Here is an 18,171-nt window from a genome sequence, read left to right on the forward strand (position 1 = left end):
TGCCCAGTTCCAGTAAGACCTTATCAGCCCACACAGTGCTCCAGGAGCAAGTAGATTCTCTGAGCAGTAAAAGACTCAAGGGTAGAGGCAGCAGCCATGCACAATGGCTGGGGCCTGGTGGGCAGCTTGTCCAGGAACAACATCAGGGCGTCTGACAGGAAGGGCTGGGAAGGGGTGGGGCCTACCCATCCACTCTATCCTCCCCAGGGCCTTTGCACATGCTGTTTCCTTTCTTCCCCCTCATGAGGCCAGCCCTGCTCTCTCCTAGGGTCAGCTCAGACTCACCTCCTCTAGGAAGTCTCCCTGACTGTCCCCACCAAGGCCACTCCCCCAGCTGTCACTCGCTGTGTTTCTTCATCTTGGCTCTATGGCCTTAGCAATTAAACCGTGCAGTGCTGGATTCTGACATCTGACACCTGCCTGCCTTCCCCAGACACCCAGGCTCCCGGGGAATGGACTGTGCCCGTCCGTCTGTCTGACTGGCTCACCACAGCATGGCTTGTCATGTAGAAGGACCTCGGTTAATGGCTTAGATGGAAAATATCCTCTGCCCTGAGTCGGGGAGAAAGTCTCAGAGGAGGGAGAGGCCCCGAAGGTCCTTTGGGATTGAACTTGGAGAGCTTGTGCCTCAGGATAGGTCAGTTGAAGCGTTGCTGGGGCAGGCGGCAGTTGGGGACAGATTGGGAAGGGTCAGGGTGAAGAAGCATCAGAGGTGAAGACCCTCTGTCCCCTCCTCGGACTCCTGGGGTCCTCCTTAGCCTGGAAACCACCCTCCCCCTCCGGGTTCCATCTGGTCTTTAGTGAGTTGTGGAGGCCAAGGTCCTACCTGGGGCCTCCAAGAGAAACAGAGGCCGGAGCACCAGTGCCCACCTGCTGCTGCGTCACGCCCCGGCCCCTGTGAGCCTCCCCTTCCCCTTCCGTGTGGGGTGGCACGGAGCTTCCCCTCCGCCCAACCCTCTCATGCCTGGTTATTGTTCCCTTCTGACCTAAGGCAGCCACCATGTGCCAAGGCCACCCAGTGCCACGCTGGGGTGGAGCTGGCTGCAGCCGTCTGCCCAGGACTGTACTTGCCCAGTGCCCCTCAGCTCGGGGCGGCAGTTCCAGATGGAAGATGGGGCCAGGGAGTCCTGGGAAGGTCTGGAACCTCAGGCAGCCTCCGAGGACAGACTGAGGAGGCTGAGAGCCAGACGTGGCCCCTGGAATTGCCATTGTGGGGCTAAGCTGGACACTCAGTCCCTGGGCAGGCGACAGGGCTGTTTGAGCAGTGGGCCAGGAGCCCGGAGCTGCCTTCCTGTGCGGTCCTGCCCCTCCTCACTGTGGGGCTGGGTCGGGTGATTCCTCCCCCTGAGCCTCGGTTTCTCACCCTTTAAATGGGTACAATGATGCCTGACCCCAGAAATCCCACAGAAGCTCTGCTGAGCTCCCAGAAAGGTGAGGCCATCCTTGTCAAATTGTCCCTGGGAGAGGGGAGGCAGTCACCTCTGGGGATGCTGAGGTTAATCAGAGGCCCAATGTGACTGGCCTGTCTCCAGCACTGTCCTACTTCCCTTTCCTGGACCGGAAGCACCCTTCCCACCACTTTCTAACTCCTACTCGTTCTTTAAGACCCACCTCTCCTTCCAGAAAGCCAGCTCTGCTAACCCCTCCCAGCCTAGCAGTGTGTCTCCAGGGATGGCCCAGGATGGTGTCTACGGCAGGAACTCTAGGCAGACTGCTGGTCTCAAATCCTGGCTTTTTTTTTTTTTTTTAGGAGGGGAGCAGTACCCGGGTTTGAACTCAGGGGCACTTGACCACTGAGCCCCATCCCCAGCCCTGTTTTGCATTTTATTTAGAGACAGGGTCTCACTAAGTTGCTTACCACCTCACTTTTGCTGAGGCTGACTTTGAACTCATGATCCTCCTGCCTCAGCCTCCTGAGCCACTGGGATTACAGGCGTGCATCAGGCATCCGGCAAGTCCTGGCTTTTTTACTGCTTAACTGTAGGACCTTGGGCAAGTAGCTCAGCCTCTCTGGGCCATCATGTCCTTCTCTGAAACAGGGATTTCAGTGCCACCCTCACCAGCTCTTTGGTGCCTCAGATATGATAATGCATTAAGAGGTCAGCCGGGTGCCGGGCACTCCAATAGATGCTAATTGCCACTGGGCTCTGGGCAGAATTTCACATGGTGGCTGAGTGCTTGCCCTGTGCTGGGCACCCAGGGCTGGGCAGGGGCTGCAGAGCCCAGCCCCACACTGGAGCAAATCCTCAGCTGAGCTGGGTGGAGATGGCTACCTGGTTGGCAGCCTTGAGAGTCAACAGCTCCAGGCAAAACGAACATCCGGGTAGGTGTGGGGGGACAGGGGCAGGGACAGCCCCGGATGCAGGTCTGTTTGCTCCCAGGCCCAAACCATAGCCTGCTGCAGCCAGCACCCAACCCTGCTGTCCAGCAAGGCAGGGAGGGAGGGCACCGCCTACCGTGTCATCCTGAGGCCAGACTGGGCACTGCGTCCAGGGTCAGATTTGGACTCTGCAGCCCTGGGGCTGAGGGTGGGGAGTTTCTGCAGGACTGAGCCCACCCCAGAGGGCTTTCTTGTCCTGGCTGCCTGGAGTTTCGGCAGCTCTTGGCTCTGACCCCCCAGAGTTTCCATGCCACAGATGGGCCAAGATCACAGGTCCACCTGCCACCCTGGGGCGCAGGCCTGGGTGAAGGCCCACAGCCTAGCTGCCCAAAGTGGGTGGGGGGCACCCAGCTTTTAGAGACTGCAGGTGGCACGAGCAGGCCAGGCTCACACCCCTGCTGGCCTTGAGGACCACTGGGGCTTCCTGTAACAACCCCCACGATCCAGCTGGGGAAGTTGAGATTCAGAGAGGGATGGAACCTCTGGGAACAGGTCTCTGGCCTCTTTGTCCTAGGTAGCAGCAAGTCTGGGATCCCAGCCCCAGATTTTTGGATGCCAGCTCTAGCAGCTGGCACCCAAGTCCCCCAAACAAGAGCCCTGCTGACCCCAAACAAGGAGACAGAGACAGAGATCAGGCAGACAATGACCCAGTTCCTGTGACCAGGGCTGTGGCTGCCCTAGACCACTCTCCCCCACCCAGAGGACAGAAGCAGAGGTCAGTGTTGCTGAGGAGAACTGCTGAGCCCAGTATACAGCTGGGAAGACTGAGGCCCAGAGGCCACAAGCTCAAGGTGGACATCCGGTCAGAAGCCTGTTTCAGATCCCGACTCCATGCCTGGCCCCAGCCCTGGGCCCTGGCAGGAGTGTATCTATAGTCGAGGTTCTGTGTCCTCACCAGGGGACTGCAGCCAGGACACTACCCAGCCCCAGCACCTAAACAGGGGACAGGACAGGGAGTGGGGTCACAGGACCGGGCTTTGCCCTCTGGTTGGGCTGTGTGGCCAGGGGCATCCCTCTCTGTGCTCCTCTCAGGGACGCGGGGATGCGGGGTCTGAGACATGGACCTGGCAGGACCGTGGGGCTCATCCCGGGAACCTCAGCTGCCCAGGGCTGCCCCCTGCAGGCCGCATGCAACCCTGCCCCCGATCTGCAGAAGGGAAGGGCCTCAGCTTCTGTGCAGCCTGTACCACCTGTGGGCAGGTGGACAGTCTGGGCCATCTCCATGTCCCTTCTAGCTCTGGTGTCCCCCAGCCACAGCCAACAGCACCAGCACATACCCAGGCAGCCGGGCCTGGGGAGAGGTCAAACGGGACATGGGGTCAGCATTGCCAGGGCCCGGAGTGAAGAATGGACAGGGGATGTGGGGACATGGGAACAGGGGGAAGTGTTCACACAGGGACAGGAGGGAGGGGATACACAGAAGGAAGGGGACGCAAAGGAACAGGAGGAAGGAGATACACAGGGACAAGAGAAGGGGGACACATGGGCCTAGGAGGAAGGGGACACACGTGGGCACAGGAAGCCTCTTGGGGGAAGCACCCTGGTCTAGATCTGTGCCACTTTTCTTTACCTTGGGCAGGGAAACAGCCAGAGGCACCTCTCGGCCACCCACAGCCACATACACCTGGCACATGGTGGGTTCTGTTTCTCTCTCTCTCTCACACACACACTCACACACACACACACACACACACACACACACACGCTCGTGGAGCACAGTCACTGGGCCCCCTGCAGAGGGGCGCTCTCTCCTCAGGCTACCTGAGAGCCCGGATCAGCCCGTCCCCTGGCTCAGCCTGAGAGGAGGGTGCGGGGTGCGGGAAAGGCCCTCCCCATCTGTCTGCCAAGGGCCTGGAATGCGCTGACCAGCACCCGCCTAATCCCCACTCTGCCCCGTGGGGCCCACCGAGCTGGCCCGAGCGGGGCAGCCAGGGGGGCATGGGAGGGAAGCTGGGGTGGGCAGTTTGGGGCATCCCAGCAGTAGCCCGGACCCCAGAAGGCAGGGGCAGGCTCAGTGGGCAGGCCTGCCCTCCTCTCTGGGTCAGAAGGACCGGCTTAGGGCCCTGAAGAAAGAGGGGGCTGCCTTGGCCACACCCGTCCCCTAAGGACAGGGACAAGCAGCCTGCCCCTGGGAAGGGAGCTGGTCAGGCCCTGTGGAGGCAGGGGTGCAAGGGGGCTTCTTACACAGAGCGCTTTAATGGAGGCCCATGAGGGGGAGCCCAGGAGGGAAAGTGTACTAGGAAAGGGCACAGGGACCTCAGCGGGGACCTCAGCGGGGGACCTCAGCAGGCCCTGGGGGCGGAGCTCCGAGCCCCGCCCCTCCTACCCCGCCTATATCCTCAGGCCTGCGCTGCGCTCCCCAGCTGCTGGGGCGATGGCGGTGCAGGTGGGTGACACCCAGGTACCCAGCTGGCACGTACCTGGACCCAGGAGAAGGGAAGGGGGCCTGGGTGGTGGGGGAGTCCCCAGGCTGCCTGTGTTTCCCCGCACAGAGCTGGGGTGCGGTTCTGTCCACTCATTCATCAGACCCCAGGGTGAGGGGGTGTGGGGGTGAAGGTCTCCCCAGAGCTGCTGCTGGGCAGGCTTGCTCCACCCCCCCCCACCCCCACCCCCATCCCCATCAGGAAGGAGATGCCTGGAGGGACGAGGTCCTGCAAAGATCACCCGTCGGAGTGTGTGGGCTGGTGGGAGTTTCCAAGATAAGTGGGTACCTGAAGGTGGGGACAGAGCTACAGCCCCATGGGCTCCATCCCTCTGTCTTTTGCCTTTAGTTTGAAGCCTTCTGTGCGGGGGGCCTGGCCCCGGGCTGGAGCCTGATGGTCCAGGGACAAGCTGACTCCAGAGAGGACAAGTAGGGGCCACCTCCCCTCCTGGACCAGGGGTGGGGGCTGCCCAGCTATCTGCTGCCTTCATGACCCGCACAACACCCCCAGGTTTGAGATCAACTTCTTGTCCGAGGCGGGGGACATCGCCTTCCACGTCAAGCCACGATTCTCCAGTGCCACTGTGGTGGGCAATGCCTTCGAGGGTGGCCGCTGGGGCCAGGAGGAGGTGTCCAGCATCTTCCCACTGGCCCTGGGGGAGCCCTTTGAGGTGATGGGGACCTGGGTGGGGCCCATGGGGAGAGGGGAGGCCCAGGGGGACGGTGGTGGTGGTGGTGGTGGTGAGGACAGTGGCAGGGAACAGGAGGCAGGTGAGGAGGGGGTTCCTTGTGATATCCACAAGCCTCCCTGCTGGGTTTGGCTGGGCCTCCCTGTTCCTCAGTGTCCCCTCGGGGGTGATGGGATGCTTCCTGCTCTGGCTGCCGGCCTCCCCATCTTTGGAGAAGCAAGAGGGTTCCCAGCGCAGATCTCCCATGGGGTGGGTGGGCCCGGACAGGCCAGCACACCAAGGTAGATGTGGGACTGAGTGATCCGGGCTCCTACGCTGGGGCCAAGGGTCACTTTCCTGCCTGCTCAGATGGAGGTGAGCTCGGACGCCGAACACTTCCACGTCTATGCGCAGGAGCACAAGGTGCTACAGTTCCCGCACCGCCAGAGGCCGCTGGCTGCCATCACCAGGGTGCGGGTGCTGAGTGAACACCGCCTGGCCCAGGTGGAGCTGGCCAAACGGAGCCTAAGCTGGGGGTAACGTCACTGTCCCTTCCCCTGCTGCTGACCTCACCTGGGCTTTTGCCATTCTCAGCCTGTGCCCTCTCCTGTGGCTTGGTTGTCCTGACCTGTCCCTCTCCCAGCTGGCCTTGCATATCTGGCCACAGGAGCAAGGCTGCTGTCCACATCCTGTCCTGAGTCTGTGCCTGGAGGGACCAGGGACCATGAGCTGAGGCACGTGCCTTGGATGCTTGCAGGGATGGTGGCCGGTGAGCTGCACCTGCAGTCCCAGGAGTGAGCCTTGGGCTGTCCCTCATCCAGAAGCCTGGAGCCCCCTGGAAACTGGGGCCTGTGCTTCTGTGGGCCCACCCCAACCCCACCTTCAATAAAATGTGAGCAGGATGCCGGTGCTTGGCTACTTGGGGACAAGACACGTTGAGGGAGGGCCTTGCTATGCAGCCCAAGATGCTCGTTACAGCAAGGGACTGGGGCCCTGCGACCTAAGCCCAGGCACCACCTGACCTCTCTGTCTCCAGGACCCTGAGGGTCTGGGGGGGGTTGGGGTGAACACAGTCCCTCCCGGCCACCTCTGATGCCCTCAGGACAGAGGGAGCGTGTCAGGTGATACCCATGTTGGGAGGGCTCCTGGCCGTGGACCTGAAGGCCTAGCAGGCTCCTGGGTCATCCCCACCAGGGCTGCTGGTCCTCAGACCTCCTCCCAGAGGCAGAAGGGTGGTCCTGGGAGGGGCCTGGAGAGGGAGGGTGGCCAGCTGGGCCCGGCCCTGCCCTGTCCAGGACACCACCTCGGGGACCCCGAGCTTCCCTTCCCCCTCCTTCCCGTTAGGACCTTTCCTGTTTCCTCTCTTTCCACCTGGAAGTGAGACGTGCTCCTGTCCCCATCACGTCCCTGTCAGGGGGAGCCAAGGGTGGGGCTGAGGAAGAGAAGGAGCATCCTGAAGAGCTGCACAGGGACTCGAATCTGCCAAGGAGGCCTGAGCCCCACCAGGCTGCACGGCCTTGAGTCCCTCACGCTCTGGTCTCAGTTTTCCCACCCAAAGGGAGTAAGCCCCCGTCTCTGCCAAGGGCTCAGCCTTCAGAGGACGGCCCCAGAGACCTGGGCGGTGGGGAGGGGAGGTGGCTTCAGGACACACACCATGACAGCTTTCCTGTAGCTTTCATAATCGTGTGAAGTTTAATATGACTTACCAACCGTGACCATCCATTCATCTCCATCATCCCTCTGTACCTATTATGTGTCCTTCTATCTGGGTCTGTCCTCTGTCTATATTCAACTGTTGATGTCACATTTTTTAATAATGCTCTGTGGGTAGCTGGGCATGGTGAGCACACCATGTAATCCCAGCCACTTGGAAGGCTGAGGCAGGAGGATCTCAAGTTAAAGGCCAGCCTTGGCAGTTTAGCGAGGCCGAAAGCAACTTAGAAAGACCCTCTGCTGTCTCAAATAAAAAAAAGGAAGGAACAGGGCTGTGGTAGAGCACTTGTCTAGCATATGTGAGGACCACTCACAAAAAGCCTCCATGGATCTTAACCCCTCCCAGGGGAGTTATGTCAAGACAGCACTCAGTCAGCAACGCACAGTAGGACCGCAGAGACCCCGAAGCCCTGCACTTTGGAATGGCAGCCAGGTTTGAGTCCTAGCTCTGCCTCCGGATGTGAGACCTGGGGGAGGTACCTGACTTCTGGGGCTGTCAGATGGGGACATCACGGGATGTCCAGCAGCTCAAATGTGTTAACTCAGGCCAGGCACCTGACCGATGGCTGGCACGTGTCATGCTGCCATTACTGTGTGATGAATTCCAAGTGCCTTGCCCTTTAAGGTTTTCTAGATGGGGAAACTGAGGCTAGGAGAAGAAAAATTTTGGCTGCAAGGTGGGGGTTGGCGTGCGTGCGTGGGGGTCCAGTGACATCTGGGTCTGCAGGTGGGCAGAGTTGCTGGGAGCCACCAGCGACCCCCACCCCCAGGTGGGACAATGGCGCCTGGCCTCCAGCTGTGCGGCTTCCTTCCTGTCTCCACTAACTTCCCTGCCTGTCCTGGCCCAGCTGGCCAGGAGCCCCTTCCTGCCGCCCCTGTGGGAGCTGGGCCTTTGTGTCAGCCAGGAGGGGTTGGGGGCATGAGGAAGTATCCCGACCAGGCCTGGCCTTGGGAGGGACTGGGTGGTGGGGGAGGGACTGGGCAGTGGGAAAGGGTTAACCCACCCGGGTTGGGGGGGCCTGGGTCTGTGACCACACCTGGTCACCCCAGCTCCTGGTGCCCGGCCCTCACCTGTGGCTTGCTCAATCTCTCTGGGCTGAGTTTCCCTACAGGGACCCCCTCCTTGTGAAGCTAGCAATGCAAGGTGTGATCATGGAGGAGTGCCAGATGACATCAGGCTCTTTCCTTGCTGGGGGGGTGGCTGAGCCTGGGGACAACCTGGAGCCAGGCCTACGTGTCTCCCAAGAGCTCAACAAGGTATGAAGTGCAAATTCATTTCACAGATACACAAATAGGATCAGAGAGATTAAGTGGCTTGCTCAGGGTCACTCAGCAAGTGAAAGTTGGAGCCAGACAAAAAGTCCAGGTCTGACAGATTTCTACACTCACATACTAACTCACACACATGCACACACCTCAGCCTGACCCTGAGCTGAGTGGGCTGTGGGTCAGGCTCCTGTGCAGTCAAGGAGAGGGTTCAAAGGCCAGGAAGTCAATCATGACTATGGGAGGCAGCCCTCTGTCCACTCCAGGTTGCAAGCTGCCATAGGGCAAGTCAGACCACAGGGGCCCCAGGCCCCTGGGGCATCCTTGGTCCTCAGTCTTTCTATCTGTCAAATGGGGTACAGGGAGCTATGATCCCAGAACGTCCTGCTGGAGGAGCCGCCTGCCCTATTACACCTGCCGTGGCTCCCACTGCCCTCAGCACACAGAGTGGGTTCCTGCCTGCCTGGCCCCTGTCAACCTCACCCGAGCAGCCTGCAGCCCCAGTGGCCAGCATTGCTGGCTGTGCCCCAAGCAACCCATTCCTCTACCTGACCACAGCTGGGGACACCTCTGCTGAGAAGTCTCCCCGTCGTCCAGCTGGGTTCTTGCAGCCTTGACTTACACGGCCTCTTCTGAAGGTCAGGGACGAGGTCCTGCCTCAGCCCAGCTTGTCCCAGAGCACAGGGAGTTTTATCAATGAGTCAGTCCATACATGGAAAATCGCTTAGAGCTTTGAACAAGCTGAAGTCCCCACCCCCAGGGCTGGGGAACCCTGGAGGCATCTAATGCAACCGCAGGAAGACCGTGGCTCCTAGCTGCAGAGACGAGAGGGTGCCGGCCTCCCCCACTGCGGTCTCAGTGCCCTGCACAGCCGGCTTCTCTCCCTTTGCTTGGGCACCTGTTTTCTAACCATGGAACAGGACTCCAGCTCGGCCTCAGGACTTTGCAGGACCCCTCTCTGCCTGCTCCTCCCAGCCCTGGCCTGGCTCCTCCTGATCATTCCAGCCTTCCTTCTGACCACCTCTCGCCTCCCTGGCGTGGTTTATTCTCTGACCTGGTAGCATTGCTTTTCTTTGTCCCAAGTAGCAGATTCTGGTTCCTGGGCTGACCTGCTCTCAGGCTTGCTGCCTGTGTCTCCCCTCTGGAGATCTGGCTCCAGGAACAGCCATGCGCTTTCCCATGGAGTCCCCGTCACTGGACCAGACACTCATAAACACACATTCTCAGGTCCCACTCGAACTAACCCTTCAGGCAACAGGCAGCTGGTGACCTCCCCAGAGCAGCCAGCCCCCTGCAGCCAGGAAGCACACTCCAGGTGGGACTGAAGGCCACTCCTCCTCAGCTCTTCCCCTTCAGCTCTGTCCCTGCCCCATGCCACAGGGCCCCCTGAAGTAGCCACAGTCCTTGATACCTTCTGAGGCCCAAAGGCATCTGCAGATGCTGCCCTCCAGCTATGGATTCAGTAACAGGTCACCAGGGAAAGTGCAGCCACTTGTCTGGGGACTTTCTTTCCCTCTGGCGTTGCATGGGGCAAGATGCACTGGGCTGGAGGCTGCAGCCAGGAGGGTGATGCTCATCCCTGGGTTCCCAACATCACTGGCTGACCAAAGGTGCCAGGCTCTCGAGCAGGCAAGGAGAGGGTTCAAAGGCCAGGAGGGCAAGTCATGACCAAAGGAGGCAGTGGTGAGGGCCATAGGGACCGGAGGAGTCTGAGGCTGATGGAAATGCACATACGCCTCCTGCTAGGGTCTTCCTGACTGTGCCAGGGAGATGTGGGCCCCAAACGGACAGATCTGATTTTAAAACTGGAGTCCCCTTGCTGTCTGGCTTCCATTGACCCCTTGGCCCATATGGTGAGACCTACAGAAGCCGTAAGCAAGCTTCTCCCAGGAGTGGCCTGTTTGGAGACCTGGGCTTTAAAACCAGCTTTGTCCTGTGTTGGCCCCTCCCCACTAGGTTGAAGATTATTGGGGGGCCCAGGGTCCAAGAACCCCGCCCTCCTGCACTCCCACCCAGGGCTCTCAGGCTGGCCAGCAGAGGGCGCTGCAGACCCGCTTGCCTCACCCCTATTCCAGGTCAGACACCTGCTTCCCCACAGGGACACAGGGTCCTGCTGCATTCTGGAGCCCACAGTGTTGGTTCCCCCAAAATGAATGTGGGCCCAAGGCCAGGGCCCACGTCAGGGAGAACCAAGCATTTAAAAGCATCACCCACCCCACTGGCCACGTTGCTGCAGCAGCCCGTGCCTGGCGCCCAGTGGAATGATCCAGTGAATAAACGCTGTGTGGAATCCCGGAGCCTCGGTGACCTCTTCTGTAAAATGGGTCCAGTGTGAGGAGGAAAATGGACAATGTCCAGCAAGTGCCCTTGGGTGCTGTCCTCCCTGCCCACCAAGGCAGCCTGTCAAGCCCATGATGTCTCCAGCCTGGCATGGCACAGCTGGGCACTCCCTTGACCCCACCCACACTTCCTACCTCAGTCTTGGTAAGGACTGCCCTGGCTCCCAACATGGCCGCCACTTATACAGGGGCAGCTCAGCCAGCCTGGGCTCTGTCCTCCAGCACAACCCGGCAGGGTTGGGGGCCCATCGGGGCAGGGTACCTGCAAGGCCAGCATGCAGCCCCGGGCGGCTCCCTCTGCTTAGAGCAGAAGGGCTCGGGAGGCAACCTCCCCACCACCTGGACCCAAGTGAAGCTCCTGGACGGGTCTCCATGGGTGTTGGTGGCCAAAGGTTCCCTGCTGGAAGTCTCCTGCAGAGGGGACCCCCAGGGCCATACAGCAGGGGTGGCAGCCAAGGCCTGCCCAACCTTGGTCTCCATGAGGAGGAAGCCGGCAAAGACAGTCCTCCCTGCAGACACTTGGCAACGAGGCTGGTCACCAGCGATGCTGCCACGTAAGAGGACTGGGGTGACCTGCCTGTGCCCTCTAGCAAGGCCTGCTGCTCAGTGTGTCGCGGGAAGAGACCTGCAGATGCTTGACTTCATGGCTATTTTTCTGAGAAGATTTGGAAAACCTGGTTGCCATCATAACAAGTTTTTAAAAATTAGAATTTTTTTTTTTTGTACTGGGAATTGAGCCCAGGGATGCTTACCCACTGAGCCACATCCTCAGCCCTTTTTATTTTTTATTTTGAGATAGGCTCTTGCTAGGTTGCTTACAGCCTCACTAAGTTGCTGAGGCTGGCTTTGAACCTGTGTTCTTCCTGCCTCAGTCTCCCCAGTTGCTGGGATCACAGGCGTGTGCCTGGCATTGTGACCATTTTCAAGTGTACAATTCAGTGGCATCAATTATAAAATATCATAAATGTTGAGCAACCATTGCCACTATTTCCAAAATTTGGGGCCCTGTCATCCTCAGGCAGTGGGCTGAGACCTGGGGGCTGTGGCAGGCTGCAGTGCCACATTTAAATCTGCATTCTTTTTTTAAACACCTTTATTTAATTAATTAATTGATTTATTTATTTATATGTGGTGCTGAGAATCAAACCCAGGGCCTCCCCCCACATGCTAGGCGAGCGCTCTACCACTGAGCTCCAGCCCCAGCCCCTAAATCTGCATTCTCAATTTCTTCTCCAATGTTTTATTATGAAAAAATTCAAGTAGACTGCAAAGTTGAAATAATTTTCAGCCAATACACACGCCTACTCCTTGGATTCAACATGAGGATGGCGCTCCATTTCTATTATCTGGGTTTTGGTGCATTTCGGGGTAAGTGACCTACACCAGTATATGTCACCCTCACGCTTCAGTGAGCACATTTCTTACGGAAGCTCCATATTTGCTTGCAGATCTTTTTTGTAAATACAATGAAAGGCACACCTTCAATGCACCATTCGATGACTTCTGGCTTATTTACATATCTGGGTACTCCCAGCAGGGAACCGGGCAGGGCCCCTGGAAGTTCCATGGGGCCCTGATTTAATTGAATTGTGTCCTCCAAATTCATATGCTGAAGCCCTAACCTGCATCAAGGCTCAAGATAGGTCTCCAGGAGGTAATTAAGGGAAAATGAGGTCAGGAAGGTGGGACTGTCATCTGTAGGGACTTTGACCCTATAAGAAAAGGGCACCATGAGAAGATGGCCATGCAGGCCAGAAAAAGAGCCCTGGCCAGTTAATACCTTGATCTTGACCTTCCCAGTCTCTAGGACATCAAGAAAATAAATATCAGTTATGTAAGCCCCCCTGTCTGTGATGCTTTGTGGTGGCCACATGAGCCAAGACAGGCCCCTTCCTGTTCCTGCACCCCCAGAACTGCTGTTCTTATTATTTTGCACTATACATTAAGGCCACCTAGCTTAGATTTTTCTATTAATGGAATCCTCCTTGTGTTCTTTATGCTCTCTGCCTGTTTCCCTGTGTACACATAACACTCTGAAATTTTGTTGCATTAGCATCATTTAAGAAATCATCAGCGGGCTGGGGATGTGGCTCAAGCGGTAGCGCGCTCGCCTGGCGTGCGTGCGGCGCGGGTTCGATCCTCAGCACCACATACAAACAAAGATGTTGTGTCCACCAATAACTGAAAAATAAAAATGTTAAGGTTCTCTCTCTCTCCCTCTCTCTCTGCCTCTCTCTCTCTTTAAAAAAAATAAATAAATCATCAGCCAGGTGCGGTGGCACACGTAATACCAGTGACTCACTGGGGAGGCTGAGTCAGGGGATCACAAATTTGAGGCCAGCCTGGGCAACTCAGCAAGACCTCAGCTCAAAAAGAATTTTTAAGAAAAAGGTCCATGGGGGGGCTGGGGATGTGGCTCAAGTGGTAGTGCGCTCGCCTGGCATGCGTGCGGCCCGGGTTCGATCCTCAGCACCACATACAAACAAAGATGTTGTGTCCGCTGAAAACTAAAAAATAAATATTAAAATTCTCTCTCTCTCTCTTAAAAAAAAAAAAAAGATGTACTTTAAAAAAAAAAAGAAAAGAAAAAGGTCTGGGTTGGGCATGGTGTTGCACGCCTGTAATCCCAGTGGCTCGAGAGGCTGAGACAGGAAGATCATGGGTTCAAAACCAGCCTTAGCAACTTAGGGAGGCCCTAAGCAACTCAGCGAGACCCTATTTCAAAATAAAATGCAAAACAGGGCTGGAGATGTGGCTCAGTGGTTAAGTGTCCCTGAGTTCAGTCCCCAGTTCCAGCAAAGAGGAGGCAGAAAAGTGTGACAGAGGGAAGCAGCTCACATGATGATCAGACAGCAGAGAGAGACTCCACTCACCAGATACAAAATACAGACCCCACTGCCACGCCCCCAAAGACCCACCTCCTCCAGCCATACCCATCTGCCTCCAGTTACCCCTCAGTTATCCCATCAGGGGTTAATTCACTGATTATATTAAGGCTGTAATCCCCAATCAATACTCTTCCAAACCTTCTTGCATTGTCTCACCTGTGAGCTTTTGGGGGACATCACCCCTAAACCATTGTACACCTAAAAATGTTTACAATGGCAAATTGTATATGTCTTTTGCCACAATTTAAAAAAATGAGTAACCCAATATGCCCCAAACTGTTGACTTTTATTTTATTTTATTGGGTTCTGGGGATTGAACCCAGGGTCTTGCCCATGCTGGGCAAGAGCTCTACCACTGAGCCACATTCACAGCCCTATTTATTTATTTTGAGACAGGGCCTTGCTAAATTGCTGAGGCTGGCCTCGAACTTGGGATCCTTCTACCTCAGCCTCCCAAATTGCTGGGATTACAGGCATGGGCCATATGTCAGGCTCAACTTGTATTTTATTTTATTATTGTTTTTTAAAATATTTTTTTACTTTATTTATTTGGATGTGGTGCTGAGAATCGAACCCAGTGCCTCACACATGCTAGGAAGCACTCTGCCACAGAGCTATGACCCCAGCCCCACAACTTGTTTTTTAAATGGGTAAATTGTATGGGAGGTGAATTATATCCCGAAAATATTGTGTTTTGAAAAAGAAATCCTCAGGGACAGTGGTTGCGGGGAGCTGGGAGCCCCGGAGGGAGGTGCAGAGACTACAAGGGCGGTACAGAATGCTCTCGATGACAAGCTGCCCTGATAGCCCGGTGGCGGATGCACGATCCCCCTGTATTTACCAAAACTCAATGAACTGCACACCACAAAGAGCCCATCTTCGCTGTATGCAAATTAAAAAAAAAATGTAGCCAGGATGTCAGGGGAACCCAGGCAGGAATGCAGTCCGTGACAACTGATTCTAATTGAATTACAAATGTGTGACATCACTCAGTGAAAGGGGGAGGGAGGAAGGGGCTGAGCCAAACAATTTTGGACAACATGATTTTGTCCGGAGCCTGCAAGGCTGAGGACAAAAACATCTGTATACCAACACCACCGGACTCCAGTGGGTCAGTTGGCTTCCCACAGGGGTACGGCTTAGCGATTCCCAAGCCACATCTGCTAAGATGGGGCAAATGAGTAAGTGGATCGTAGATGATGGGAACCAGGCATCCCCTGTCAGAGAAAGAAGAGAAAACTCGGCACAGATTAACAAATGGCTGAGCAACTGGACATTCACACACAAAAGAATGGAATTGGAGCCTTGACCATCTGCAGAAATTAACTCGAAACAGATCAAAGCCCTCAATGTAAGAGCTAAAGCCATTAAACGAGGAGAAACATGTGGGAATGCTTCGTGGCCTTGGACTTGGCCATGATTTCATGCACATGATACAAAAGCACCCGCAACAGAAAGAAAACAATAAGCAAGTTGGATCTCATCAACACTAAAGATGATTGCAGATCACAGGACGCCATCAAGGGAGTGGAAAGAGCCCTCCGAAAGAGAGAAAATATTTGCAAATTGTGTAACTGAGATAGGATGAGCCGACGGAATATATAAAGAAAGCCAACAACAACAAAACTCAACAACAACCAAAACAGCCCCATTGAAAAATGAGCAAAAAACTGAATTTGGGCTGGGTTTTGTGGCTCAGTGCTAGAGCTCCTGCCTAGCACGTGGGAGGCCCTGGGTTCGATCCTCAGCACCACATAAAAATAAATAAGAAAAATAAAGGCTTGTGTCCATGTACAACTAAAAAAATAAAAACCAAACAAAAAACAAACAACAACAACAACAACAAAAAAAAAACCCTTTGAATTAACGTTTTTCAGCTTTCTACATGATATAATGCTTGGATATCTTGCAGCCTTTTGGACTGGGAAGGGATGGCCTCTCCCAGATTTGCTACTGCCCAGGGTCAGCCCATCTTTGCTGTACAAACCCACCAATCGGGTCTACTAGGCTGCAGCTGCCATAGTCTGGGACACTATCCTCCACCCCAAATCACCCCAGGGCCAGGTGCTAATAGAGGCCCCCCTCACAGCACAGAGCCTGACACAATGATCACAACTTTCCCCCAGGCCTGCTCTGCCGCCCTGCCCATTCCTTCCCAGGAAAATCACAAATACAGTTTTTTTATTTTTCTTTGATACCAGAGATTTAATTCCAAAGTGCTTAACCACTGAGTCATATCTCCAGCCATCTCCCTCCTTTAAAAAATATCTTCAGTTGTAGATGGACAAAATACCTTTATTTTGTTTATTTAGTTTTACGTGGTGCTGGGGATCAAACCCAGGGCCTCACACATGCTAGGCAAGCGCTCTACCACTGAGCCACAACCCTCAGCCTTTAAAAAAAAAATAATTTTTTATTCTGAGACAGGATCTCACTAAGTTGCTGAGGCTGGCTTTGAACATGTTCTTTTTTTGGGGGGGAGGGTTACTGGGAGTTGAACTCAGGGGCACTCGACCCCTGAGCCCCATCCCCAGCCCTATTTTGAATTTTATTTAGAGACAGGGCCTCACTGAGTTGCTTAGCGCCTTGCTTTTGCTGAGGCTGGCTCTGAACTCGTGACCCTCCTGCCTCAGCCTCCCAAGATGCAGGGATTACAGGTGTGCACCACTGCCCCAGGATACAAATAAAGGTCTTTGCCTACAGTTTCCCTCTTGCTCCACTGTCCCCAACAGTCCTGGTGCTTTCCTGTGTAGCCCCTGCGTGGTGTGCCACCTCCTCTTGAGGACTGTAAGTGACAAAGGATCTTTCAGTGGCACTTGTTCCCTAATCTATTGGCCTCACCAGATCTGAGTTAAGCCAAACCCTGAGGTCCTTCTAAAACAGATTTGAGTAGCCGTTTCTCCAGCGAAGAAACACAGGTGACCCACAAGCTCATGAAGTTACTCAGCATCACGAATCACAAAGAGAGCACTTCAAGCCCACGAGGGTGGCTGTTCCAAAACCAAAACAAACACAAAGCCACCCTGTAATTCCAGTGGCTGGGGAGGTTGAGGCTGGAGGATCCCAAGTTCAAAGCCAGCCTCAGCAATTTAGCAAGGCCCTAAGCAACTTAGAAAGACCCTGTCTCAAAATAAAAAAATTAAAAGTGCTGGGGATGTGGCCCAGTGGTTAAGTGCCCCTGGGTTCAATTCCTGGTTCCAAAAAAAAAAAAGGAAGAATACGCCAAGTATTGGTGAGGACGTGGGGAAATTGGAATCCTCATGCATTGCTGGTGAGAATGTAAAACAGGGCAGTTTGACAGAAAATAGCCAGCTGGTTTCATATCTTCCACTCCAAAGAATTGAAAGCAGAGGCTCAAAAGAGACATCCCCATGTTCAGAGCAGCATCATTCAAGTAGCTAGAAGTTGGAAACAACCCATGTCCATCAGTGGATAAAGGGATAAACAAAATATGATCCATTTGATCCAATGGAATATTATTCAGTATTAAAGAAGGAAATTCTGACCCATGCTACACCATGGGTGAGCCTTGAGGACACTATGCCGAATGAAATAAACCAGTCACAAAAGGACAAATACTATAGGATTCCACTTCTCTGAGGTCCCTAGAGCAGTCAAATCCACAGACAGAAAGCAGAATGGTGGGAGCCCAGCTGGGGAGGAGTGTCTAGTGGGCAGGGTTCTCGTTTCTGTGATGAAGTTCTGAGATGGATGGTGGTGACGGCTATTGAACCATGTGAATGTGCTTAATGCCACTGGACTGTCCACTTTAAATAGGTAAAAACAGCAAATTTCACATTGTGTGTACTTTACCTCAATAGAAGCATCAGCACAGATTGGAGCCAAACTCTGCATTTGTGATCCTAGGCTAGATTCAGAAATCCAGAATTCAAGGACAGCAGTGAAAAAATAAAATTCAAATAATCTGCAGCTTAGCTTGTAATAGCACCCGAGGCCATTTTCTTAGTTTTGACACAGGGACAGGAGAGACCTCGTGCTTGCATGGGAGGAGGCTGGTTCCAGCCCTCCTGTCTTTGAACCCCTCCATAACAAGACCTACTTCAAAATAAAAATTTAAAAAATACATGGATTTTGGAATCAGGCAATCCTCATCTTAAAGCTTAACTGTAATATTTGCTAATTATGGAAATAGAAACCGTTATTGTGAAAAATTTCTAAAATATAAACATTTTTAAAATTTTTTGAAAAAAAAAAACTTAAAAAATAAAATTGTCCCAGAGAGGCAGAGGCCGCTGCATGATCCCCTGTCCAGGGGACCATGTATCTTCTTTGTTGTGACTGTAGATGGTACCCTGGGAGCCACGGGGCAGGCACTCCCCCAAGAAAGAGATGGGGACATCCCCCTCCAGGGCCTCAGTTTCCTCTCCTGCAAAATGGGGTGACAAGCATCTCTACAAGCTTGGGGCCCAGGTGGAGACTTGGGGCAGCTGTCAGAGGACATTCTATGTGGGACGAGGTGTTAGCAGTAGCCAGA

The 18,171-nt window shown here is 54.8% G+C and overlaps 1 protein-coding gene across 1 annotated transcript; it reads left to right on the top strand.

Moving 5' to 3' along the window:
- Nucleotides 1-4,754: 4,754 nt before the first annotated feature.
- Grifin (galectin-related inter-fiber protein) lies at nt 4,755-6,010 on the top strand. Its single transcript, XM_071605780.1, has 4 exons — nt 4,755-4,766; nt 5,152-5,231; nt 5,314-5,473; nt 5,840-6,010. The coding sequence occupies exons 1-4, from the start codon at nt 4,755-4,757 to the stop codon at nt 6,008-6,010; spliced, it is 423 nt and encodes a 140-aa protein (XP_071461881.1).
- Nucleotides 6,011-18,171: the final 12,161 nt, after the last annotated feature.

Source organism: Marmota flaviventris, chromosome 19 (assembly GCF_047511675.1).
Source record: "Marmota flaviventris isolate mMarFla1 chromosome 19, mMarFla1.hap1, whole genome shotgun sequence".
NCBI classification, from domain to species: domain Eukaryota; kingdom Metazoa; phylum Chordata; class Mammalia; order Rodentia; family Sciuridae; genus Marmota; species Marmota flaviventris.

Bases quoted from the DNA above. Each gene is read 5' to 3' on its own strand.
- Grifin (XM_071605780.1), top strand. The intron at 5,232-5,313 runs GTAGGGGCCACC...CAACACCCCCAG, and splicing joins GCTGACTCCAGAGAGGACAA to GTTTGAGATCAACTTCTTGT. The intron at 5,474-5,839 runs GTGATGGGGACC...CTGCCTGCTCAG, and splicing joins CCCTGGGGGAGCCCTTTGAG to ATGGAGGTGAGCTCGGACGC.